Consider the following 25,694-nt stretch of genomic DNA (forward strand, 5'->3'; position numbering starts at 1 on the left):
TTCCTTTTAATGAAATTTAATTTTATGCATATTACATGTAGCTCAGCTCTTTACAATGAATTGAATAAAAATGAAGGCAGACCCCTTTCCATTTAGAAAAGTGAGCTGCTTTAGGGATTTATAATGCAGTCAGCTTTGTGTTTCTCTTAGTACATCATTTGCTTAAGAAACACAAATATTTGCCCGGACTTCAGTCATTTCACGTATGTGAATGTTTTTATGTGACGTCAGCTCCCAAAGTCAAATCAAAGGGGAAATGTCAAAGCAGCCACGTAGCAAGAGCTGCTTTAGAAATTGCTTTGTTATAATGATGCGCTGATGTGGGGATAGTTACAGACTATGCCGTCTCACGCTGAGTCCTTTCTCTGTACCGGCTACCACTTGAGTGTGTTAACGCGTAATATCTCATTTAAACTCAGGACAACCCTGGGAAGCAGATTACCACACGCACATTGTATAAACGAGGAAACAGAAGCACAGAGAAGGCAGGAGGGACAGGCCTCGAACCCATGAAGCCTGGCTCCAGAGTCCGTGGCTCCAGAGCAGCCCCTCTTAGAAGCACCTCCTGAGTGCATGTTCATGACCACATGCCATGGAGGGTTCCAAGCACTTCCCGGATGTTAACTTGTTTAATCCTCACAATGACCTCTTGCCCAGCTTGCACAGTTAGGAGGTGGTGGATACAGCATACGAGGCCAGACAGTGCTTTCCATTGTTCCAGCTTGGCGCTGATTAAATACCAAGCCGCACTTTTCATAATTGACTAGGACCAAAAAGTAACAGTTTGTTTCTTCTGCGTTTGCAGTGGCTGACTTAAACGTGGACAGGAAAAAAAGAGCAAAGAGTTTTCTACAGTATTTCTGGCTCTTATAAGTTACTTATTAGGTTATTAATATTGAATATATATTTATGGTATATTAAGTTATTAATATACTTTTAATTCATGATGCGTTACCATGACTCGGGAGGGGATGGAGGAGCAATTCCAGATATTGTACATCTTCTGTACCTTTTGGGGACGCTGGCCATTCTTCTGTCAACGTTGTTGTGTTCACTTTTAAAGCTGAGAATGCAAATCACACAGAAAGGAAATAGATTTCCCTAGCATCACAAAACAAGTAGCATTCTAGACATCCCACGAGACGAGATAAGCGTAAAACATGTACTTGTTCGTGGGTGACAAGTAGTAGGGAATGAGTGCCGTGTTTCAGCTCCAGTTCCCCGTCAAGCCTGCTGTGGTCCATCTCTCCCGTTTTCTCGAATCCCACATCAGGTTTAACATTTCCACACCTGCTTTCCGAGGCTGCGTGAAAAACCTGAAGAAGACCACTGGTGTCGTTAGACTGAATGATACTGTGGGCGTAACAAAAAAGTGCTCGGAAGACTGGAAGGTAAGTGAAGAGTTCCAAACCTCGCAAAGGAATGCTCCCCAGCTAACCCGTGCTTGGCATTCGTTAACACACCAACTTTTGACGTTTTCTGGTAGCACACGGTGTTACTGTGAACTGGTTCATTTATTACACTCCCCACGTACTTGCAAAACCTCTTCAGGCTTGCATATTAAATTTGTAGGAAAGTAGGAATACCAGCTGTACACACAAAAACGTACAGATGATTGGTAAATTATCGTGCAGACAAGCAGACTATTTCTTCCCATGGGTCACATGGATCGGTTCAAGTGAGGTGACAGAGGTTAAGATACTGTATTTCAGCCATGACATGATTACAGTGCCGGTAATTTATTCCGTGTTTTCGTTTCAGCTCGTGCGATCTGCCTCATTCTCCAGGGGAGGACAGTTGAGCTTCACCAATTTGGACTTCCCGTTGCCCAGCCACTTCCAGGCCTCCTTTGGGTTTCAGACCTTTCAACCCAGTGGCATCTTATTAAATCATCAGACAGGGGTATGAAATATTGTATGAATACTGAACAAGATTTAAACCTGAGTCAAGGTTTGATGTCAAAAACGATAGAGGGGTTTTGAAGGTAAATTTGTGAGGCATTTTATCTATCCTCACACAGTAAATGCTATTGTGGATTTCAAACATGGAAGCTGTTGCCCATCCTGGGGTAGGTCCTAAAAGAAATCAGGCTTAGAAAATACATTATAGTTCACAGAATTGAATTTGTGTGTATTCATGAACTCATTTTCATTCTTTTAGGTATATTTTGTGAGTGAAGGTGAATTAGAACTGTTATAAGTAATAATGTAGCTTTAATCTTTAGATCTAAGAAAAAAATCAGAATGTACCCCCATCATTCCTTTGTTATTCCACACAAGGTAGCTCTTCAGATTCCTTTCTTAGCAGCAGCAGCTAGTTGGACCATATTTACATCGGTGAATGGGAGAGAGTAAGGTCCTCTGCTCTTTGTTCCTGTACAACAAGCCACAGAGAGTCTATAACCTAAGAGGATTTAGCCGGTGTGGTCATGTAGGCGTAAAAGTCAGCTAATACTCAGAAATCGCCTAGCGGAACGAGTGGGATTTTAAAATAGAAGTAGAAGTAGGACACTGTTCTTCTTGGATTTGTTTCTTCAGGATTGCCAGCGCAACGGACAACTAGTGTATGTTGAAAGGAAGGACGTAGCTGCCTCTGTGGTTATGTCGTAGTAGAACGCTTCTCCTCTCTTGCTATCTTTGTTCATCAGCAGTTCGAGATCTTTTTTTAAAAACAAAACACATACCGTATGCTAACACATATATATGGAATTTAAGAAAAGAAAATGTCATGAAGAACCTAGGGGTAAGACAGGAATAAAGACACAGACCTACTAGAGAATGGACTTGAGGATGTGGGGAGGGGGAAGGGTAAGCTGTGACAAAGCGAGAGAGTGGCATGGACATATATACACTACCAAACGTAAAACAGATAGCTAGTGGGAAGCAGCCGCATAGCACATGGAGATCAGCTCGGTGCTTTGTGACCACCTAGAGGGGTGGGATAGGGAGGGTGGGAGGGAGGGAGACGCAAGAGGGAAGAGATATGGGAACATATGTATATGTATAACTGATTCACTTTGTTATAAAGCAGAAACTAACACACCATTGTAAAGCAATTATACTCCAATAAAGATGTAAAAAAAAAAACATACCCCTGAAAAAGCACGTGCCAACATTTAGATTGTGAGAGTGGCTTTTCCATCAGAGCAGGATGTTTGGACCCAGCTCTTTTGACACACACTCCTTGTTTCCTCTACCAAGAGTGGGGACACTTAGTACCCAATATACAAAATGGTCGAAAACAGGGGGAAGAATGGGCTTAACAAAAGATGAGATCACTCCTGGACAATGCAGGAACCCTTCAAATATCCTAGGAACACTGCCCTCAACTTCTTAATGGATTAGCTAAGGAATACATTTCAATTAGCCTTCTTTTATCCAGTTTATAATGAATATTGCCAATTGAAAAAAAATCAACATAAAGTGAAATTGACAATGGCTACGACCACACACTATAAAAATTGTTTTAGGCTAAAAGCTCACTGACAAATCACATCTGGTTGAAAACTGCAAAAATTGTACCTGGTAGGAAAAAAAATGAACAAAATTAAAATGACAACTGCTAAAACTACACACATTTTTAAAAATTAAGAATTGACAGAAAGAATCAAATCATCTTGCCAAAATTTGGATCTTCAGAGTTTGACCTTGGAAAATTGAACCTCCTAGAAATTAGGATCTGAAAGTAAAAAATTCATGACTGAAGAGAAGCTATCGTTGTAATCATCTATGAAAATAAATTGATGAATCAAGTCTTTGTTGTAAAAATGTATTCAGAAGAACATCGATGCTGATGAAAATAACTTCAGCAAAATGATAGTGAAAATAGGAAAATTTAGAAATATTTTAACTGTTTTGTATAATTGATGGAGAAATTAAGGGACTTCCCTGGTGGTCCAGTGGTAAAGAATCTGCCTTCCAATGCAGGGGATGCGGGTTCAATCCCTGTCAGGGATCTAAGATCCCACGTGCCATGGAGCAACTAAGCCTGCCACGCCACAGCTACTGAGCTCACGCACCACAACTACAGAGCCCACATGCCCTGGAGGCTGTGTGTCACAACTAGAGAGAGAAAAACCCACAAGCCACAACGAGAGAAGCCCACGTGCCACAAAAAAGAGCCCGTGTGCTGCAACTAAGACCCAACGCAGCCAATCAATCAATCAATCAATTAAATAAATAAAAATTTAAAAAAGGAATGCCTGGATCAATTTATTTAAAAAAATTTGATGGAGAGATTAAGGTGGTTTATGAATATAGGTCCATAAAATGCTTTTGACAGATTCATCAGTGTTGGAATAATTTGCTTAAGATTTTTATATTCATAAATGTGGAGTCCAAATATTCAAAAATAATCTTTAGATCAAAAGAGCAAAGTCAAAACACTGGGGTCAAAACATCCTGTGTACCTAGTTTTGATCATATATTCAGTATTAATACATTCATAATCATTAAATGCAGATGGACTGCACTGATGGGTATGTTCTGTGATGATTTTAGGCAAGCAGCCTACAGGTCATCCTGGAAGATGGCCACATTGAACTGAGCACCAGGGACAGCAGCAGCCCAATTTTCACATCTCCACAGACGTACATGGATGGTTTACTGCATTACGTGTCCATAATAAGCGACAACTCTGGGTGAGTGGAATGGCTCTTCTGCCAGAGCGCTAAGAATTTTACTTTATTTCGTTTAATGGAATCTTCTAGTATCTTTTCTGAGAAATATTTGGCTTTAGCATTGACACTATTTTACTAGTAAATCTTGGCCTTCTTCCTGGTTTTATATCAATTTTCTCATTTAAAAAATCAACAGTTGGGCTTCCCTGGTGGTGCAGTGGTTGAGGGTCCGCCTGCCGATGCAGGGGACACGGGTTCGTGCCCTGGTCCTGGAGGATCCCGCATGCCGCTAAAAAAAAAAAATAGTTTAGCGAGTTACTTCAGGTAGAAGATTTTGCGTCTGAATCAGACACTCGTTGCCCACCTGGCGAGAATCGTTTTCCCCAGCTGTTCTCACTCCTGTTTTGTTTTCCTCCTGTTTTTTTAGGCTCCGGCTCCTCATTGATGACCAGCCTCTGAAAAATAACCAAAGGCTGCTAGGCTTTTCAAATTCCCAGCAATCCCTGCGTCTGGGCGGGAGTTATTTTGAGGGCTGCATCAGCAACGTTTTCATCCAGAGGTGGGTGCCGTTTTCTGTGCGTGCACAGCTGATGAGAATGGCCTGTGACCCAGGGGACTTGTCATGGCAGGCTGCACGCCGCTCTCGTCCCGCTGACTTTCAAGATGACCTCTTTGGCACGATACACACATTAAAAGCAAACTAACTGAAAGCTTCTGGGCTCATCCTACCTTCGTAGGAGCAGCCTTGGAACACAACCTTGGAAAAGGTTTAATTAAAATTTACTTTCCGATTATGGCCTTTTTAGATAAGCGCAAAACTCTCCCCTGGGCAGAGGGAGAGCCCAGGACTGGTCATGAACCTTAGGCAGCCTGTTAGGAGCTTGTGAGCTGCCATCAGGGCTCAGGAAAAATCATCAGATAAAGCAGATTTACCCGTGAGATTTTCCTCCTGAAATGCAGTGAGATAAATGCTTCCACAGACTCACTTCTGAGGTTTCCTCTTGTTCACCGTCATTCTAGGTCATCCAGTGTCTGTGTTTGTCCTCTCTGCATATTTCATTTTCATATTTCTATGTGGCTCCCACTCCAAAGAACTATAATATTCTGGCTTTGCTGCAACGCTGGCTGTTCAAGGCAATAAAAGTTTCCCAAGGCCTTCTGCTGGCGAGGCATGGTGCTGGATATTGAAGGGAAGGCAGAGGTGGGTACAGCACATTCTCATCCACTATGAGCCTAGTGTTTCCTCTAGATATCCTGTACAGGGAGGAGATGAACGTTTACCCAGAAATCAGGACAGTAAGAACGTGTAGTTTTGAAACAAATCCTCCCCGCTAGTGTGTCTTCCTTGATATGTCAGCGTTCGTTTCTGCCCTCATTCCAGATTATCAGAGAGTCCCGAAGTCCTAGATTTGGCCAGTAAATCCACCAAGAGAGATGTGTCCCTGGGAGGCTGCAGTTTAAACGAATCACCTTTTCTAATGTTGCTTAACGGGTCTACGAGGTTTAGCAAAACCAAGACTTTCAATATCCACCAGGTGAGTATCAAAAAACCTTACCCTGGGTTTTGCTTCTTTCCAGATGATTCTCGTAAGAGAGTCCTGCCTCACCGGAGATGTTGGGGAGGGAGGGATGTAGGTCACCTGATCCGGTGGTGCCCAGTGCCTCCAGGAATAATGGGTCATCAACAGGTGGATGACACCAAAAGGTCAAAGTGGTTTTTGTTTTAGCTTTTATTTTGTATTTTGAACGTCTGACAGTTTTTGCAGTCATAGAACAAATAGACCCTTGACTGCGGTTTCTCAGTGTCTGCAGCTGGTGTCTTGCTCTTTTGACACTTCTGCTGTGTCTCCAGCAAGTACAATGATTGTCTCTGGGATACAGGGCTCATGACCCTTCTCCTGCCCACAGACACTCCTCTGCCTGCATCCTTTGACGAGATACACACACGCCCCCAGGCCTTGCCAAGACCAGCGTGGCTTGACCTTGACCGCACATTAGAGACACCTGGAGAGCTTTTACAATCCCAGTGCTTGGGTTGCATTCCACTCAATTAAGTCAGACGCTCTCGGGATAGGTCCAAGCGGCAGGAGTTTGTAAAGGAGTTTGTAAAGCTCCCGGGTGATTCTAGTGTGTAGAACTAAGAGAGGCTGAAAGGAAAGGAAATTCCTTGTTTGGAGGAGTGGAAGCTTTGTCATACATTGAACACAGGGTCAGAACTTAAACAAGTTCCTTGCTCTGCCTGAGGTCTACAGTGTGACCTCCCCATATCTGAGGTTACAATTAATGTGATTAATGGATAACACTGAACACCTCCAATGTGCCAGGTGCTACGCTGAGCTCTTTAAGTGGATTTTCTTACTAAATCCGCACGTAACCGTATAGGAGAAGTACTATTACCAGCCACATCTCACAGAAAAGGATGCCGTGGCTTAGAAAGGTGAGCAGTTTGCCCAGACTCCCACAGATGGAAGGCAGAGTTGGAATTCAAACCCAGGCGGCCTGACCCCAAAGCCCAGGCCCTCTCGAGAGCAATGCACTTCCATTCAACCCACTTTTCGCTTAACATCAATCAGATGCTGCTTGTCTGCCAATATTTCTCCTGCTGCATAATGATTTGGGGAGATGGAGAGATAGTACATAAAAAGAAATTTTTTTTTTTTGCTTTAAGAAGAAATATATTTCATAAATCCCAAAGGGTTGTCATTTTACTCTCAGGAAAAGAACACCTTTAGACCTGCCCCCTCAGGAATGAAGTCATAGATTCATTTATTTCCCTGTAATGCTGAGAGTTACTGAGAGATTAAATTAGCACAGTGATGGTGGAGATGGAGCGAAGGAATGGATTCAAAGCTATATAGAAGATGGAATGTACCAGACTCATATAATAATTGAAGGTGGGCGGCAAGGGAGAGGTGGGAGTTAATATAATTCTGAGGCATCTGGATGGATGGAGAAGCCAGTTATGAAGAGATGAAAAGGACAAGCCTTTGGAGGGAACGAGAATGAGTGGAGTTTGTGGCATATCGAGTGACAGGTGCCTCAACCAGGTGGAAAGCTGGTAGGAGACTGTCAGGTGTCTCTGGGGGCCTCAGCAGAGAGAGTGGGGCCGGGGCTATTGATGGGGGATCCCCAGTGAATTCACTGTATTTAACGTTCCCCCTGTTCCGTGCAAGCCCCCAGATTAGGTGGAATAAGACATTAATTCTGCCTCCGAAAGCCCAATGCAGAGACAAGGCGACCAAGCTTTGCGGTTAAGTACCGGATTTTGGTGTCAGACTTCCTGGCTTTATCCCTTACTACGTGTGTGACCTTGAATGATTATCTAACCTCCCCGTGGGTCTGTTTCCTGCAGCGTACAGGAGGATATAGAACAGTAATATCTCACGGTGTTGTGAGGGTCCACTGAGGTAATACATATAAAATGCGTGGCACAGGGTAGGCATGCCATAACTGTTAGCTGTTATCGTTACTATACACACGAATAACCTAAGGGACGGGGACAAAACGTGCTCCAGGAGTGGTACGCCAGCTATTTTCCTGCTACAGAGATCGGGGGGTTCCTCTGGAGGAGGTGATGCATAGACTGGGCCTGGAGCAGGGGTTGAGTTTAGATGAGTAAACGTTGTTGCTACGTGAGCAGAAGCCCAAAGCCGGGAGGCAGGGTGTGGTGGAACTCGCAGGTATAGATGCTTTGCGTGCATTCTCTCTGATCTGCACAAGCCTTCACTCTCTCTCTTTCAGTTCCCACCACACCCCCGTGAGAGCAGAATAGAATGCCAACTTTACACGTCAGGCAATTGAGTCTCAGAGAGGTTAAAAGAAAAATGTGCCCAAGAGCACCCAGTAAGTAAACTGTAGAGTCAGAATTGAAACTCAGGGCTACAGAATCCCGAAGAGTGTGCTCTTCATAGGCACTTGCTCAGGGAGAGGTAAGCTCAGAGTCACATGCTGCAGCCGGATCAGACAAGCCTCCGACGGCCTGATGTAATTTTGACATTTTTTCTGTAGTCAGCGTGAAGCCATTGAAAGGAGTGCTTTAAGCCATGTCTAAAGACGAATAAACTGGCAGCAGCCTCTGGAATGGTTTGGCCTAGGAAAGTTCTACAGACGTGGCGTCAAACTGGCAAATGGTCCAGGCAAGACAGTCAGCAGCCTGACTTTCAGGTAGAGGGACTGGGAGTGAAAGGGAAGGAGTGGAAACAAAATATGTCCCGGAGATGAACAGTAGGACATGGAAACAGAGCACGTGCAAGAGGCCAGGTAGGAGGGTGTCCATGATGACCAAGGTGTGAGGCCTGGGTGCCTTGAAGGATGATGCTGCTGTTAAGAGAATTAAGGAAAAGTTGGTACCAAGAGTGTGTATGAAGACTGTTCATCTTGATGTTACTGCTGCTGACACACGAGAATCTTTCAGGGAGGGAGTGGGCCCCGCTGGTGTGAGCCCCCGGCAGGAAGCTCCTGGAGGATCCAGGCCTGGCTGTGATTTTCAACAACTCACTTAACTTTCTGGTGATGGAACATCTCCACTCAGCAGATAACTGGTATTAAGTCTGCATCCCAAGCATCCTCTCCAGGAATCTGGTCAGGTTGGAGAACCTGATCCTGAAGGAATCTGAACTGTTAGGAAGACTTCAGCCGCTAGGGCTTAACCCTCTGTGGGGATCTATAGTGTCGCATTAAGGGACAGCTTGAGGATGAGTGTGCTGCAGGCCTGGCCCGCAGGACTGGGCTCTGCTTCCCCACAGCCATCCTGGCTCCATCCCGCACAGTTCTGGGCTACGGACAGGGCGTTCCCTCACCGGAAGCACAGATCTGTGGCTTTCTCTCTCCTCTGGAAGGAAACATTTCTCAGAGGCCCCGCTCCCTGACCACCTCTTAAGGCTCGTTGGCCAGGAGGGTGTCACATGCTCGCTCCTGAACCAATCCCCAGCAGGGAGAATTCCCATCACTGGCTTCCAGGAATGGAGACCCCCACTGAGCCCTGAGCCCCATGGGAGGGACTGTGGACCCCTCATCAAAATCTGGGCTTTGCAGCAGAGAAAAGAGGGGGAGGGGCTGGAGAGTCTCAGTTCCTTCCAACAACTTTTCTAGTCTCATGTGATGTTTATGATGCTTGTTCTTCTGCATTAAAACTCATTCCTGTTAAAAAGTTCAAAGCATCGTCCAGGTCAGGAGAGACTTCTGTGTGGGGGTCAACTCTGAGGAAAGTGGGGACAGGCTGTGGTCCCCTCCTGTTCTCTGGGTTCTTTCACGGCCCTGCTGCTAAAGACCAAGTGAATGGCCTGGAGGGGAGATGGCAGATTGGCGGCTCCAGGTCCACTGGCTGTCTGTGTGGGCCTCAGTGCCTCCTGAGGGACACTGTGGTTCTTCTGAAGCTCCATGGAGGTGAGGTGCTCTGGGTATCCACTGGTCCCATGTATAGCAGACCTGTGTAGGATGGGAATAACATGCATCCTCCCCAAGGATGAATTCATCTCTATTGAATTCAGCTCTTAGGATCACAAGTCAAAACTGAGCAAGGCACTTAGCAAGATGGGCATTTTCCAACTCTTGCCTCTGATAATCAGCTGTCCTGATTTTTTTCGTTTCTCTCCCACACAGCCATGGTGTGACACGCCAGCTGCCTCCCCAAGGAGCTTGAAGGTGAGGGGAGATGCCCAGTCTTGCCCACCGCTTCCAGAGGCCCAGGCCAGCCACGGAGCCCTCAGGTTTGGGGACAGTCCCACCAGCCACTTGCTATTCATGCTTCCCCAGGAGTTGCTGAAACCCAGGTATCATTTCATTTTCCTGCCCCAAGCCAACCCCAGAATCTGATTCTACCCTAGGGCAGGCTGGCCGGCACGACAGCAGGCACCTGTCACCAATGAAGGGGGCACTACCACGTTTGCGAAAAGAGGTGCTGGCCTACCTAAGACACACAGCCTGGGGGCCCGAGCCTGCTTCCTCCCCGCAAGTGGGAGGCACACGTGACACGTGCTGCTCAGAGGCTGAAACAATCAGCTCGGCTCTGGTTTAGAATTGACGGTGTTCTAAAAATAAGGCTATTTCTTTCCAAAGGTGCTATTTGTTGCTATGCTAAATCACCTTCTCCCGCATTCTACAGTTAGAGGAAAATCATTCTTTTAGGAAGACTTGGTGTCAGATCCATCATTTTTAGAGAATACATTTGGATTTTTTTGTGCTAACAAGTTGCATCTCTTTTGGGGAGGAGGGAATAAGCAGAGATATTAATTCTGTCAGAAAAAAAAAAAGTAGGAAAACAAGGCTTGTCATTTTCATGTGATTCGAAGGAGACATAAATAAAAAGGTGCCCAAAATTCCTTTACGACTTCTCTACAGAGGCAGAATGGCCCAGGGGTCCAAAAGACCTGGCTTTAAGACCTTGGCTTTCAATCCACCCACTCAGCCATTTGCTGGCTGCGTGGCCTCAGGCCACAGGCCAGTTCACATCCTGGGGATGCAGAGGTCAAGATGGGATCAGATTGCAAAGGAGTTGTTATTCCTGTGCAGAATAAAAGGGGGAGAGCAGGAGCTGGCAAGGAGAGCCTTCAGCTGAGACACAGGCCTGAGGCCTGTGAAAGGAGAGGGAAAGGCAGGCGTGGGTGGGACGAGCTCAGACAGCAGGGAAGCTCCGAGGGAGTCAGGCAGGCCGGTGGGCCTCACAAGCGAAGATCACCCTGTAGAAGAGTCCGGTGTCGGGCACGACGGCCCGGCTCTAGTTCTGCCGCTGAGCTCGGTGCTTGGCGGGGGTCCCCTGTGTGCCACTGCGGTTCTGAGAGCGTGGCAGTTGCGGGCTGCCAGGCCGCCGTGCCCCCGCAGCGGGGTCTCCTGAAGGGAACTCTGAGTGGCAGCTCCACGGCCACCGCGGGCTGCTGTTCAACTTTTCTAAGCCTCAGCTTCCTCTCCGTAAGCTTGGCATAATTATGCCTGTCTCACATGTTTTTGCAAATTGCCACACCTCTTCGAACTTCAATTTTCTCATCAGTTAGGTGGGGTTGGTAATGTTTCCCTTGCAGGGAGGAGAGGTCATTGCTTGTAATGAGCTGGCCCTTGGAGGTGCACTCAGTAATAAAAAACCTTGGAGGTGCATATTCACAGGCAGGTGTGAAGCCTGGAAAGGGGAGGGGCCGAGTTCTAAAGGAGACCCTCGGCCAGCTGCCGGCATCTCCAGTAGACCCGTGGAAATTCTGGGGATCCCTGATTCGCCAAAACTGTGCTAGTCGGAGACAGACAGATGGCAGAAGCGGTGACCCTCTCAGCCCCTCCCGGGGCTTTTCCACTCCGCATCTCTGCTCTGTTGGTCAGGCTGACCGTAATAACAGTCTCCCTGCAGATGCTGCCCACGCTGTCCTCTTCCCGGCCTCCCCACTCTCCAGCCCCCCTGCCTCTGCCCTCCCCCTCCCTCCGTGGCCCCTTTCTTACATATTCTCTCTCAGCACATTCACTGTGGTGAGTTATCCGGCTTCTTCTGATGATTCGACCCCAGCATCTTCCTGTCCAACACTGAATTATATATAATAAATGGAAAAAGTAACATCCTTAAAGGAAAGCAGAAAAAAAATAATCCTTAGTAAATATAATTTAAAAATTATTTTAGTCCCCAGTATTGTAGCAATCAGAGTGTATTTTCAGGATGTTGCAAGATTTGGACTATTCTATTATTCTCATTCTGGTTTCTATTCTAGAGACTTTTGGCCTCTCCTGTAAAACCCTGTACCACTATTTTAACCTCTGGGTGAATGTATAAAAATGCTACTTTGCTCTCTGTCTTTCCCTCCTATCCTCCAGCAATAAAGACTCATAGCTACAGTGTCATATGCCAGGATTTGAAGCTACTGATGTCATTTTTGGGTGTGAGTTAGTCTTTTCTGAAAGAAAATTGCTTTAAGAAATAATTCTGGAAAGCAAATGTCAAGTCTAATAACCAAGCCCACACATGTAAAGTGCTTTCATTCTGTAGCAAGTTCTACCATCCTCCTTAAATTGGCTAACCCTCGTATTCCAAACCTCCGCACTAATACACAGCTACACCACGAGACATACTGAGCCGTGTCACTGTCGGCTTGGTTTAATTTCACAAATATAGATTTCCTTTGCATTTTGAAGAACTGTACCCTCAAGGAAACTTGCGTATCTGTAGAATGAAAGTGCATGTCCCTGTTTGCTCAGCCCCACAGTATTAAAAAGCAAAGAGATGTAACGGTGTAATTATTTCTTCCACTTCCTGATTCTGCCTCCGCATCTTCCATTTGCCATTTAATTCAATTCAGTAACTCTTTCTTGAGGGCCTCCTGTGTATCATGCACTGGGGATACAGCTTTAAGCAGGGTAGACCCCGTACCTGCCCTCTGTCTGGTGTGCACTTGGACACAGACCACGAGGAATGGGTGATGACAGCCTTTTTTTTTTTTCTTTTTTTGGCTGCGCCATGTGGCACGCGGAAACTTAGTTCCCCAACCAGGGATGGAACCCATGCCCCCTGCTGTGGTAGCGCAGCGTCTTAACCACTGGACTACCAGGGAAGTCCCTGATGATAGCCTATTGACACCCATATCTCCCATTACCTTTTCCCAGTATACTTGTAGGCACCCCCTCAGGGCACCTACACACCACAAACCACTCAAAGAATGAACCATCCATCGCTGCGTTCCCAGTGCCCACCACGGTGCCTTGTACATACGACCCACTCATTACATATTTGTTGAATGAACGATGGATGGATGTGAGTTTGCATAGAAAGCAAAGCTTGCTTAGCCACACATACCTATGATATGTAACCATCATGCAAAGGAATATTAACTTTCGCTCTCTGCTTTTACTGCGTGATGTTTGCGTAATTCCTGTTCCACCATAGAGGAGGTATTAAGGTCCGAGAAATGTTAAGGGTAGGTGGGAGAAGGTGGATCCGGACTCCTGTGCCACTGTGTTAAATATGTCTTACGGGAAGAAAATGCTTACCTGATGCTTAAATCAAATCCTTGATATTCAAGTTGTCCCCCGACTTCTCCTCACAACCTTCCTCTCCCTGCATGTATACAAAGTAGAAAGCGTGTTCACTGGGTTTAACAATCGAGGCTGCTCGGTGAAATAAGCCAGTTGCAAAAAAGACAGACACTGTGTGATTCCACTTCTATGAAGCACCTAGAATGTTCAAATTGATAGAGGCAGAAAGCAGGATGGTGGTTACCAGGCGCTGAGGGGAGGAGAGAATGCAGAGTTGTTAATGTGTAGAGAGTTTCAGTTTTGCAAGATGGAAAGAGTTCCGGAGGTTGGCTGCACAGCAACGTGAAGGTGCTTAACACTACTGAACTGTACTCTTAAAAATGGTTAAGATGGTAAACTTTATGTTTGGTATATTTTACCATAACTTTCTAAAATGTAGATTTTTTTTTTAAAGTAAGGCATCTTCCTTCTTGCCATGTGCTGGGACTTAACGCCACTAGCTGAGTTTGTCATAAAACTTCCTCTTATTTCCCAATACGGTAAGGAAATTATACAACAAAACTTTTAGCAGCTGAAATACAATGGCTTTTAAAACTTCCCAGAGAGACGGTCGTTTAATCAAGAAGTACCTTAGTTTATTCATTTAAATAAGGAGGTTTAGGGTTTTGTTCCTCACTGTCTCTCCCAGCTACGGAGATCTGAAGAAACACTAAAAGCCTCTTATTTTCCTCCTTCGCCTTTTGCTTTCTTTTCCCCACAGGTCACAGTTTGCCGTGGACTTGCAGACAACGGCGTCCAGAGGGCTCGTGTTTTACACAGGCACTAAGAACTCCTTTATGGCTCTTTATCTTTCGAAAGGACGCCTGGTCTTTGCACTGGGGGCAGGAGGGAAACAACTGAAGCTCAAAAGCAAAGAGAAGTGCAGTGACGGGAAGTGGCACACGGTGAGAGCTGGGGCTGCCCTAGAGCCTCCGCTGGGGCCAAGTTCACTGCTGAATAGCTGAAGACGGGAGTCTCAGCGTTCTTCCCGGCAAGAGGGCACAAGTACTGGGAGAGCTCATGTGGTCAGAGGCACTGAGCGCCCCAGCGCCTCGGCCCCAGAGACTCCTGAACGCGCCATGTGTGGATGTCATCCTACATGCCGAGACGGGCTTTCCTCCCTGCTTCTTTACCCGCCACCCCCAGCCCCCCATGCACCTCCCTGGGCTGCACCACTCCCCTTGCCTATTCCCACCCTTTGCTCCCTGGACCATTTCTCTCCTTCAGGACAGTTTCCAGTCTCCAGGCCCCCTGTGAGTCTGGAATGCCTTCTCTGTAGCCAGCCCAGGTGTAATCACCCACATCCCTAGCATCTCAGCTCTTGCCTGAAGCCATCCCAGGGTTAAAGAAATACAGTTTAAGGCAAGAAGGGACCTATGTATTTTTGTTTTCTGACGAGGGAATTGGAACTCAGAAAACTTAAGTGACTTGACAAGTTACACTCACTCAGTCATTCAACAAATATGTAATAAGCTGCCATCCTGGAGCACATAAGCAAAAAAATCCCCAATATAATGTCAGCTACTGCTTTGAGAAAACACTAAAGCAAGGTAAGGAAGTGGCCGAGTAGGGAGACTGTTTCAAATAGGACAGTAAAAGAAGGCCTCCTCCAAGAGATGACAATCAATCATATAAAGTTATAGGAAGGATTTCCAGGCAGAGGGAACAGCAAGTACAAAGACCCTAAGTTAGGAGTTAGCTGAATGAACAGAACAGAAAGGATAAGAAGTGGGATTCAAGAGTGAGGCAGGGGGACTTCCCTGCTGGCACAGTGGTTAAGAATCCACCTGCGAATGCAGGGGACACGGGTTCGAGCCCTTGTCCAGGAAGATCCCACATGCCGCGGAGCAACTAAGCCCGTGCGCCACAACTACTGAGCCTGTGCTCTAGAGCCCGTGAGCCACAACTACTGAAGCTCATACGCCTAGAGCCCGTGCTGTGCAACAAGAGAAGCCACCGCAATGAGAAGCCAGCGCACCGCAATGAAGAGTAGCCCCCGCTCGCCACAACTAGAGAAAACCCATGCACAGCAACGAAGACCCAACGCAGCCAAAAATAAATAAATAAATTAATTTAAAAAAAGAGTGAGGTGCAGGCCCAGGTCATTTAAGCATTGAAGGCCAAGGTGAGGATTTGGGATTTTATTCTGAGTCTCTCTGAAGCTTTTAGAGAGTCTAAAACTAAAAAAGCATTACACAAACAGATTGATATTTTCAAAACCCTCTTTAGCTAAAGTGTCTAAAAGGGAGTAAAAATAGAAGTAAGTAGACCAGATGGATGCTATTGCCTTTGGTTCAAGAGGCTGAGGTAGAGGGGGAGAGGGTAGACCACCCAGGATGTGTTCTAAAGGCAGAGCCAAGAGGTTTGGCTGATGGAAAGAGAGGAGTCAACATCAAGTCCTGTGATTTTGGACCAGTGACTGGGTCAATAGTGGAAGCTTTGCTGAGAGGGAGAAGATGGGCAGGAGGTAGGTGTTGCTAGGCAAGAGTGGGAACTCTGTTGTCAACATCCTGCGGTTGAGCTGCCTATCAGACCTTTAAGCCCAGGTGTCAGTAGATGGTAGAGGCCAGAGGTCACAGCTGGGCATCTACACTGGGGAGTCATTTGTGAATAATCTCGTAGCCATGAGGTGGCAGAGTCCACACCAGAGCCCAGGGATCCTGACTTTTAGCAAAGAGTTTAAAACACTTGATCCTCTTGTTGGGAGAGGAGTAGCCATTGGCCCCTTGCTCCAGGACCCCTGCTCAGAGGAGCATGTGGCTTTCTCCCGTCTCAGCTCTGCACACTCTCTTCCTTCCTCTCTGTTGCATGGATGTATGTTTATTTATGATCCTTTGGTTCTTCAGTTATTTATCTTTTGTATAAGTTTCCAGTCATGTATATTTTTGTTTACTTTTGAGAAATCTTTTTTTAGTTCATGTTTTAAGCTCACTCTGTTTAATATCTGACATAATCTCACAAAATGATGATGATGATACTGTGGTGAAAACTCTTGATTTTTCAAAGCTACTTGAAGGGACAGAAAAACTTTAAAAAAAATTTCCTGTGACCACTAATAAACTACAATGCCAGTTGTCAAAGGTAAGAATACGATTAATGTATTTTCTTTATCCTTAAGGTGGCATTTGGGCAAGATGGAGAAAGGGGGCGCTTGGTTGTGGATGGTCTGAGGGCCCGGGAGGGAAGTTTGCCCGGAAATTCCACCGTCAGCCTCAGAGCACCAGTTTACCTGGGATCGTCTCCTTCAGGGAAACCAAAGGTAAATAGTTATGCTTCAGAGCCACAGATAAGAACAAGTCACCCTATAAACTTTATAATTATACCATATATTCAAGGATATCAAAATACTTTATTTTAATAACTGAATCTGTATTTTAATGTTATTTGGTGACTGAAATAAAATTATCTCAAGAACCAAACTTGGGGAAAATTTGGGTTAAGGAGAAAGTCACAAGTCTGTCTGTCCCCAAGAAGGAGGGGTGCGTACCAGGATTTTTCAGGTTCAAAGGCTCCGATGGGACCGTGGCCCCAGGGTGGCGTTCTGTGGGTGCCCTCCCCCTGTCTTCTCCACGTGGCCAGAGGGCTCACTGCCCCTGATTACTTGGGGTGGCTGAACCCGCCTGTCACTCTTCTCCCAGATCTGCCTTTTTTGCACACAAAGTGAAGATGGCCCGTCAACAGCTCCGGCCCAGGAACTGTCCTCCTCCAAACGTGCTGCCAGGCGCTGAGCCCCTCCTGCCCCTTCCCACTCCGCTGGTGCCCATTCTGGTGTGATGTGTGCTAGCAGCTGGGGGGAAGGGCCGAGACTCAAATCTGGGCCAGAAATGGACGTAATCAAAGCAGGTCACTTCTGCCAGCGTGGAGTCTAGGCGGTCAGGCTAACGTGGCCTTGACCTTGGTATCTCCACAGGACTCAGCCTGGCCCACTTGAGTTTTGCACTGTGGTTTGGGCCAAAGCCCCAGCAAGTCAAAGTACTGTTTTACTTTGTTGTATGTAATAACTTTTATATATGTATCATAAATAACATATAACATGATATAGTGTATGTATTATGGTATCTAATACACATATAACGTATAACATGTTAATAATTGCTAAAGAGGATACTCAGTGTTTGCTTTTCTGCAACCTCTGTACCTTTTTCCCTCTCAGAGAAATCACAGGATGGGGTAGTGATTCGGGGCACAATTTGGGTGCTCTTTTTTTTTTTTGCGGTACGCGGGCCTCTCACTGTTGCGGCCTCTCCCGTTGCGGAGCACAGGCTCCGGACGCGCAGGCTCAGCGGCCACGGCTCACGGGTCCAGCCGCTCCGCGGCCTGTGGGATCTTCCCGGACCGGGGCACGAACCCGCGTCCCCTGCATCGGCAGGCGGACTCTCAACCACTGCGCCAGCAGGGAAGCCCTGGGTGCTCTTTTGACTTGGGTAAATCACACTCAACATCCTAAAATCTGAGACAATCAGTAGCACCCCATTTACAACATCCTTTACCAGCAAGGTCCTATTCGCAGCCTTCCTTCAACCTGAGGGTGCAAACCGCCGAATACCCTCCTCCATATCCTTTCACAGGGAGGCAACATCCAATCAGCCAGTGGCTGCCTCCAAATACCAAAACCTGCAGCCAGGCTTTGGTGATTCCGTGTTAGGTTATGGCCTGAACTGGAGAGCCTGAGCGTGGTGTCAGATACAGACTCTTTGTTATACATGACGGCAAATCTGAAGAAAGTAACATTTCTTAGGGGCCCCAATCAGTACTTTGTTGTTGACGCTGACACCACATGCACCTATAATACCACTAGATTCCCTTAAAATTACCATGTCTTGCATCCGTCGTGTAGGTATTCCAGAGTCCTAAAGGCATTTACTCCAGAAGAGAGTAGAGGGATTTTATTCAGTGATTTTATTAACTTTTTTGAGAATTTCCTGAAAGTTATAGCCCCTTTCTCCAGGAAAATACACAGACATCTGGTATATAATTTAAGGGGTCAGAGAACCCCAGAAGCTCGTCCCTGAGCCCCAGGTGAGGAGCCCTTGTTTCAGGCCAGCTTTCGGCAGCCATGGGGGCTCCACGCAAGCCCCTTGATCCCGCACCCTGTGTCTGACCTTGACCCTGTGGCATTCGTGATTTGTTGATGGTGCGCTGGGCCCAACAGTGTAGGGAGCTTTCTTACCCTTCATTATTTTAGGAATGTTTTGGCCTCGTTTTTCAGCCGGCCGCCCTGCATTAAGCTATCACACGGGCTCATGAAACCCTAAGAAGTATTTCGTACCTGCAAAGAGACGGTGAGATCTGGGAACAGCAAGGTGGCAATTTCCCCTGTTGCAGCTCTGACTGTGGCCCAGGGTCAAGTCACCCTCTGTATTCTTGTTTCCACGCTAGGTTGCCATCTCCATTGCCCCTGCCCTTGGTTTGATGGTACATTCAAACTTCGACCACCCACCAGACACCTGGTATCTGGGTTTTCTGGCACTGTGGAGGGAGCCAAAATGGAGCCAGTCAGGCCCACCTGACTCTTGGAAGCAGGATGGATGAATCCCCCTCCTTCCTCCTCTTTTGGACAACTGCCCCTGCCCTTAACCTTGGCTGTGCATGGATTTCTGGGAGTTGTGGGTAATACAGTTTGCTTTCTCTTCTGCTTGGTTGCAGACCCTCCCCCAAAACAGCTTTGTGGGATGCCTGAGGAACTTTCAGTTGGATTTGAAACCCCTGGACACCGCTTCTGCAAGCTTTGGGGTGTCTCCCTGCTTGGATGGCCCTTTGGAGAAAGGCATCTATTTTTCTCAAGAAGGAGGTCATGTCATCCTAGGTAAGGAGCAGTTTGGAAGGCTTTATATCTTTATAGCTTTGATTCTGAAGAACTCTTATCCTTTTTTTGGAATTATGATGTTTAAACTATTATTTGTTTGTTTTTGTTTTGAAAGCCAACTCCGTGCTTTTGGGGCCAGAATTTAAGCTTGTTTTCAGCATTCGCCCGAGAAGTCTCACTGGAATTCTAATTCACGTCGGAAGTCAACCCGGGGAGCACTTATCTGTTTATATGGAGGCAGGAAAGGTGTGTAGCTGTCAGATGACATGGGAAGGGTGTGTGAATTTATATTAGAACCAGATTCCACTTCTGGAGACCATGGTAGGTGGAGTTACGGTAGAGAGTGGAATCCAATCTTGTATTTAAGAGGCCTGACTTCAGGGCTGACTTACCCTTTTCCTTAAGTAATTTGGTCATCGTGTTTTCTGTTCTTCATCTTTTAAATTGGGCAAATTCAAACAAGCTGGGCTGAATTCCGGCTCCACCACTTAGTTATAGGGCCCTCGGGAAGTTACCTAACCTCTCTCTGACTCAATTTCTTTATCTTTAAAATGTGGAGAATGATGCTTATATTTAAGGGCTTTTGTCAGGAGAGGAGAAGCTGCCATATACTCAGTAAATGTTCATTTTTCTCACCTCCCCTTCACCCTTGTCACACCTCTACTTTTATTTATTTTATATGAACATTTATCAGTAAATGTTCATTTTTCTCACCTCCCCTTCACCCTTGTCACACCTCTACTTTTATTTATTTTATATGAACATTTATCAGTAAATGTTCATTTTTCTCACCTCCCCTTCACCCTTGTCACACCTCTACTTTTATTTATAAGGGCAGCACCAGAGTTCATGGGATGGATTTTCTCACCAGCCATCTACACCATGTCACACCCTTGCCCATGCCCCACGTCCACTGGGTCAGCTTCAGATTCCCTTTATCCTCTCTACACAGCTCACCAAGCCCTTCTGGTCTCTGCAGCCAAGCCGGCCACAGGGTCTCCACCCAGCCTTCCTTTAACTTTTCATGGCTTCCTTCTTCAGCCATGTGCTTTTGCTGCTCCATCTTTCCCATTGCTCACAGGCCTACTCAATATCTTATGTTCACCACCCACGTTTAATCTCTTTCCTTTGCAAAACAATCTCTTTCAAACCAAATCCTTCCAGGAAGCCTCTCTTAGTTAAGGCCTTAAAGCAAAGATTGATAATATAGCATTTTCTTTTACCTTTATCCTTCCAGTTTACTGAATGTGAGGGAAGACTCTCAGAATAAAATACAGTAGTCAGAACTCTTGGACACTTTTTAGTTAAGTTACAGCTTTAAGTCTGAGCAGGCCTCTTGCGGGCCCAAGAAGCAAGGAACTATGCTTAACGGTGGTTCAGACAAAGCTGGCTTTTCAGGGGAGGGGTTGGGGAGCATCTTTGGTGAGAGCTTCTGGATAGGAAATACTCCCCCCAACACGAAATCAAGACCTGATAACCTTCCTAACAGCTGTGACACTGCTTAGCTTGAAAATTGCCCGAGAAAAGGCTGCACTGTCTGCTTACATGCAAATTAGATGTAAATTACTTCTCAACAGGCTGATTTTAGCCCTCTCGTTTCATTGACCTTGATTCAGCCCCTGGAGAATCCTGGCCCCGAGTGGGAATGCGGGATTCTGCACAACAGCACGTTGAGTGCCTGACCCCTGACACGTGCCCAGTGCAAACTCAGTCAGTCAGCTTGCTGAATTCCTTGGACGAGACCCCTCTTTAAGTCCTGCGTTCGTGGAATTATTATAATTGGCTGCCCCTTGCAGGCGGGTATAGACCTCAGCCAACGTTTTTGCCTTCCAAATTGTACACGTCCTCCTAAACAGAGCTACTGTCACATGCTAATCACTAAGGCAGATCTTCGGTGCTAATCAGTAACCTTTGAGTCAGGCCTGATGGGACCGGGGTAGGGAGTCAGTGGGAAAGGCTCCTTACCTTTGGCAGTAACTTCAGGCCAGGCCCTGGGTTTGCAGCTCACTTGCCTGGAAAGGGGTGCAACAGAGAGATTCCTGCAAAGCCTTTGTCCCTCTATGGTCACCTGGTGCGGGAGGGTGTACCCATGTTTCAAGTGCTCCTGGGCGGTCAGGGTGCAAGGGCTGGGAAGGAAAGATGGCAGGAAGTGGGCCCCACCTGCCTTTCTGAAGGAAATAGGAAAATGCATGTGTGTTCCAGGTCACGGCCTCTGTGGGCAGCGAGGCAGGTGGGATCCTGACATCGGTCACACCAAAGCAATCTCTGTGTGACGGACAGTGGCACTCGGTGACAGGTATGACATCCAGTAGCCTATTGTTCACAGACTGAAACAGTCTCCCTTTCCATCTGGACTCGAACATCCCAAACGCTCCCTCAGTTCATCCATCCATTAGCGTCTGACCAGGGTCAGCCCACCAGGTTAAGGTGCTGGGAACATGTCTATTCTCAACTCCAGTCGTATTTATGTAATTCACGGCTCCAGTTCTCCATAACACACTGAGTTTTTTTTTTTGAGGGGGGGGGCGGTGTGGAACCCAGCAAACTGATAAGCTATGTTTGTTTTCAAGGTAGCATAACACTGTGATTGAGATTTTGCCTCTGAAGTCAAAGAGAACAGAGGTCAGGTCTCAGTTCCAGCCCTGTGAGACCTTGGGCAAGCTACTTAATTTCTCTTTATCTTCAGTTTTCTCATCTGTACAACGGAGGTAAAAATAGTGTACACCTCCCAAGGTTGTGAAAATTAATGGGATAATGAGTGTGAAGTGCTTAGCAGTGTCCAGTACGTCCTAAGTGCTCAGTAAATGTTTGCTCTTACTATAGGTAAAGTTCATTGTTGGGTTATTTTTTTCAACAACATTTAATATTAATGCCAAGGATTTAGACAAACCACTTGACGGGGAGCAGGCATAAACTCTCAAGTCGAATCTGCTATTTTAGGAATAACTTGGGCATACAAGTTTGGAGATATATTAACCTGTATTGGCTAAAATATCTTTTGTTAAAAGTAGCTGCCTCTTGGCTAATTTGAAAGCTAACTGCATTGCAGTTGGTTAAGATTGTTGACGCTGGAGGAGTTTTATTTGGGAGGGTCAAAAGCCACTGTCTTTGGAGTCCGTTTTCAGCAGTCAGTCAGTGTCTTCTTGGAAAGAACCAGAGATCACGTGAAATAAGCACTGGCCTCTGGAGACAGGAAACCAGGGCTTGAATCCCAACTTGTTTAATTTATAACCAAGCCATGTTGCCAAGCTCCTCAATGATGGAGGGTCACAGTCTCTTATCTGAGAAACGAGAGTGATGATATCTTCCTCACAGATTCATTTTAAGATTAAATTCTGTAATATACGTGGAAGCACCTAAACAGCACCTGGTGGGGAGAAATTAGTTGAATTTGTGCTTAGGTTGATGGAATTCCTGCGAGCCGTGCTCCCTCAGGTCCAACAGGAGTGAGTGAGAAAGAAGCCGATGATGATGCCCGGTGTAGACATTATACAGTGGGCAGGGCTCTCAGGTGATAGACCTGACCTGCTTTCCTTCCCTGCAGTCACCATAAAACAGCACATCCTGCACCTGAAACTGGACGCAGACCATAGTTCCACCGCTGGACGGCACCCCGTCCCCACTGCCCGCACGCAGGAGCATCTGCACATTGGCGGTGTCCCAGGTAACTCCTGTGCTGACTTCTACACCCATGTTGTCCCACATCAACTCTTAACATCTCCATCATAACCCGTGGATGGGGGCATCACATTCGTTGGGATATCAGCAGGGGCAGCCGTTGGCTGGACCGTGGAGACAGTGAGACTCTTTCTCCAGCTTGTGGGGAAACCGGACTGCCAGCAACAGAACGTTTCCCAGCAGCCCAGGCCACGTGGCTGCTGCTTCCACTTGTCCCAAGCCTATAATTTTTTTTTTTTTTTTTTTTTTTTTTTTTGCGGTACGCAGGCCTCTCAATGTTGTGGCCTCTGCCGTAGCGGAGCACAGGCTCCGGATGCACAGGCTCAGCGGCCATGGCTCACAGGCCCAGCCGCTCCGCGGCATGTGGGATCTTCCCGGACCGGGGCACGAACCCGTGTCCCCTGAATCGGCAGGCAGACTCTCAACCACTGCGCCACCAGGGAAGCCCCCCAAGCCTATAATTTATAAGCCTCTCCTAAGAGCCTGCATGAACCTAGAAGCCTGATATCACAAAGAATCAGAAAAGGGCCTGAGAAACTGGTCTCCCCCCTCCAGGCACTTAGTTATGGTGACTTATTAAGCTGTGTGGAGCCAGAATGGGGGAATCAGGCAGGGTGATCAGAGTCAGGTGAATCAGAGTCAAGTTCAAGACTGGAATTTTGCCTGGAAAGAGCCTTGTCAGCCTTCATTGATTTATGTGCCTCCAAATGGTCTGGTGGTTAATTTTATAGGTCTTCCATGACCCATGAAAAGCACTAGAGTTCAGAGTCATTATCTATTGATTTGGGCTGTGGAATCTCCTTCTCTGAAGGATGTGCAGAGTAGCCTTGTGCTTTCACAGCAGGGGCTGTGCTGGGTGCCTGCTTAAAGCAGGAGAGGACTGGGTGGACTGAGAGCCTGGGTCCCTTTAGCTCTAATAAGACCGTTTCTTAACGGAGTGCGTCCACTTGACAGTATGAGTGAGCCATCGAATGCCTCTCCTTTTGTCTTTCAGCTAATTTGAAAACCCTGAAGCTTCCCGTGTGGAGATCCTTTTTTGGCTGCCTGAAGAATATTCAAGTCAACCACATTCCTGTCCCTGTCACTGAAGCTGCAGAAGTTCGGGGGACTGTCAGTCTGAATGGCTGTCCTGACCACTAACTCAAACCCATCACAAGGCAGGGAAGTTCACCTCCGGAAGCACTGATTACCCAACACCCCTCCCTCTCCCCTCTCAAGGTCGTTCTGACTTAAGACACCATCCCGATGGGTTTATTAGCAAATCTCATTTTTAATTCCAACCACACATACCCATCATTTTGGCATTCAGTGCTACATATCTATTTTACATAAAAATCCCATTTGTTGAAGAGGATGAACAAATCCTTACATGCTTCTGGTAATATCACTTTCCACTAAAAGTTTGATGTCTTTTAAAGAACACTGTTTTCCACTTGTTAAAAAAAATAAATATCTTTCAAAGCACTTTAAAAATACAAAAATTTTACATGTGTTAAGATGTTATAATTTATGGGGTTAAATAAATGCAGTGTACTCTTCAAATTATGATGTTTTATTAACATAAAACGATTGGCTTGCTGGTCATTTTTAATTGTATTAATTCTTCAGCACCTGTTCAATGTGCCACGTACAACGCAGTTTTCTACAAATAATCACCAAGCACATGCTGGTGAGGTACTGTGTGTGCTCAGTGTTGGATCTACAGTCGAGGAATATGCACTCCAATCGGGGAGACACATACTGTTCATAAAATAGTAAGTAACAAACTGAATAAATGAACCTGTAACTCCACTTGGCTTCCCACGTACAGTCTGCTGCCAACCAAGTCTAGATTATGATTATCAATTCCTTGAGGGCAAAAACTGTCTAGTAGAGGAGCTGAGATGAATGTACTGTATATACTATAATTAAAGCTTTGCATGAGACGCTAACAGAAGTCAATGGGAAGTAGGAATCTAGTTTTATCTACAAAATAATGAACCATGTACTAGACCAATATTATTACCCAGCACCACTCTCACTAGCAAAGAAGGCTATGCAAGCACTTCTGTATCTCCTGCATAGTATTTGCTCATCAGGACTAAAACAATTCTAAAATTTGGATATAGTAATCCTATGTGGTATCCTTACAGCTACCTGCTCTCCGCCTCTGAAACTGAGGCATGTTCCCTTCAAGCCAGTGCTCTTTTATGGCCCTCACACTGCCGTCCCGTGGGCATGCTTTCTACCTGCCATACCTATGCAAACATGAACCGTTCTCCTGGAGAGGTAGCCAGGTCCCCATCGCAGGGGGTATTCAACAGAGGCTGGCTGGTGGGCTGTAGGGATGCTATGCTGGGTCCGAGGCTGAATTTCATGACCTTAAGTCGTGTGCTTTCCAAAAACATTGATTTTCAAATGAAAATTCAACCAGGTGATGACCATCCAGACCCTGAGTCTGCGTGAGGAACATCCATTTCACCTGCCTTTGGCAGGTCTACAGGAAATGGCTGATTCTCTCTTCTGGGTTCCTGGTGTTGACTTAAGTGAATCTACAAAGTTGTTCATTAGTACTTCCCAGATTCATTTTAAAGGGGCAGTTAAGTCTTCGTTAATACCACTGCTCTTCCC

The 25,694-nt window shown here is 46.3% G+C and overlaps 1 protein-coding gene across 9 annotated transcripts in view; it reads left to right on the plus strand.

Annotated features, from left to right (window-relative positions):
- LAMA3 (laminin subunit alpha 3) overlaps positions 1-24,626 on the plus strand; it is a 241,787-nt gene extending 217,161 nt beyond the window's left edge. For 5 of the 9 annotated variants that reach the window (XM_033837627.2, XM_019930511.3, XM_033837628.2 and 2 more), the window contains 13 exons: positions 1,274-1,391; positions 1,762-1,902; positions 4,500-4,639; positions 5,046-5,177; positions 6,000-6,153; positions 10,220-10,389; positions 14,322-14,505; positions 16,719-16,859; positions 19,247-19,406; positions 19,522-19,652; positions 21,609-21,702; positions 22,951-23,070; positions 24,079-24,626. In XM_033837627.2, coding sequence (XP_033693518.1) covers positions 1,274-1,391; positions 1,762-1,902; positions 4,500-4,639; positions 5,046-5,177; positions 6,000-6,153; positions 10,220-10,389; positions 14,322-14,505; positions 16,719-16,859; positions 19,247-19,406; positions 19,522-19,652; positions 21,609-21,702; positions 22,951-23,070; positions 24,079-24,224 — 1,831 coding nt within the window. In that variant the 3' untranslated portion in view covers positions 24,225-24,626. The other 4 variants (XR_012325354.1, XR_004521554.2, XR_004521553.2 and 1 more) reach the window with 4 other exon arrangements.
- The last annotated feature ends 1,068 nt before the right edge of the window (positions 24,627-25,694 follow it).

The sequence above is a fragment of the Tursiops truncatus genome, chromosome 13, assembly GCF_011762595.2.
Source record: "Tursiops truncatus isolate mTurTru1 chromosome 13, mTurTru1.mat.Y, whole genome shotgun sequence".
In the NCBI taxonomy this organism is placed as follows: Eukaryota; Metazoa; Chordata; class Mammalia; order Artiodactyla; family Delphinidae; genus Tursiops; species Tursiops truncatus.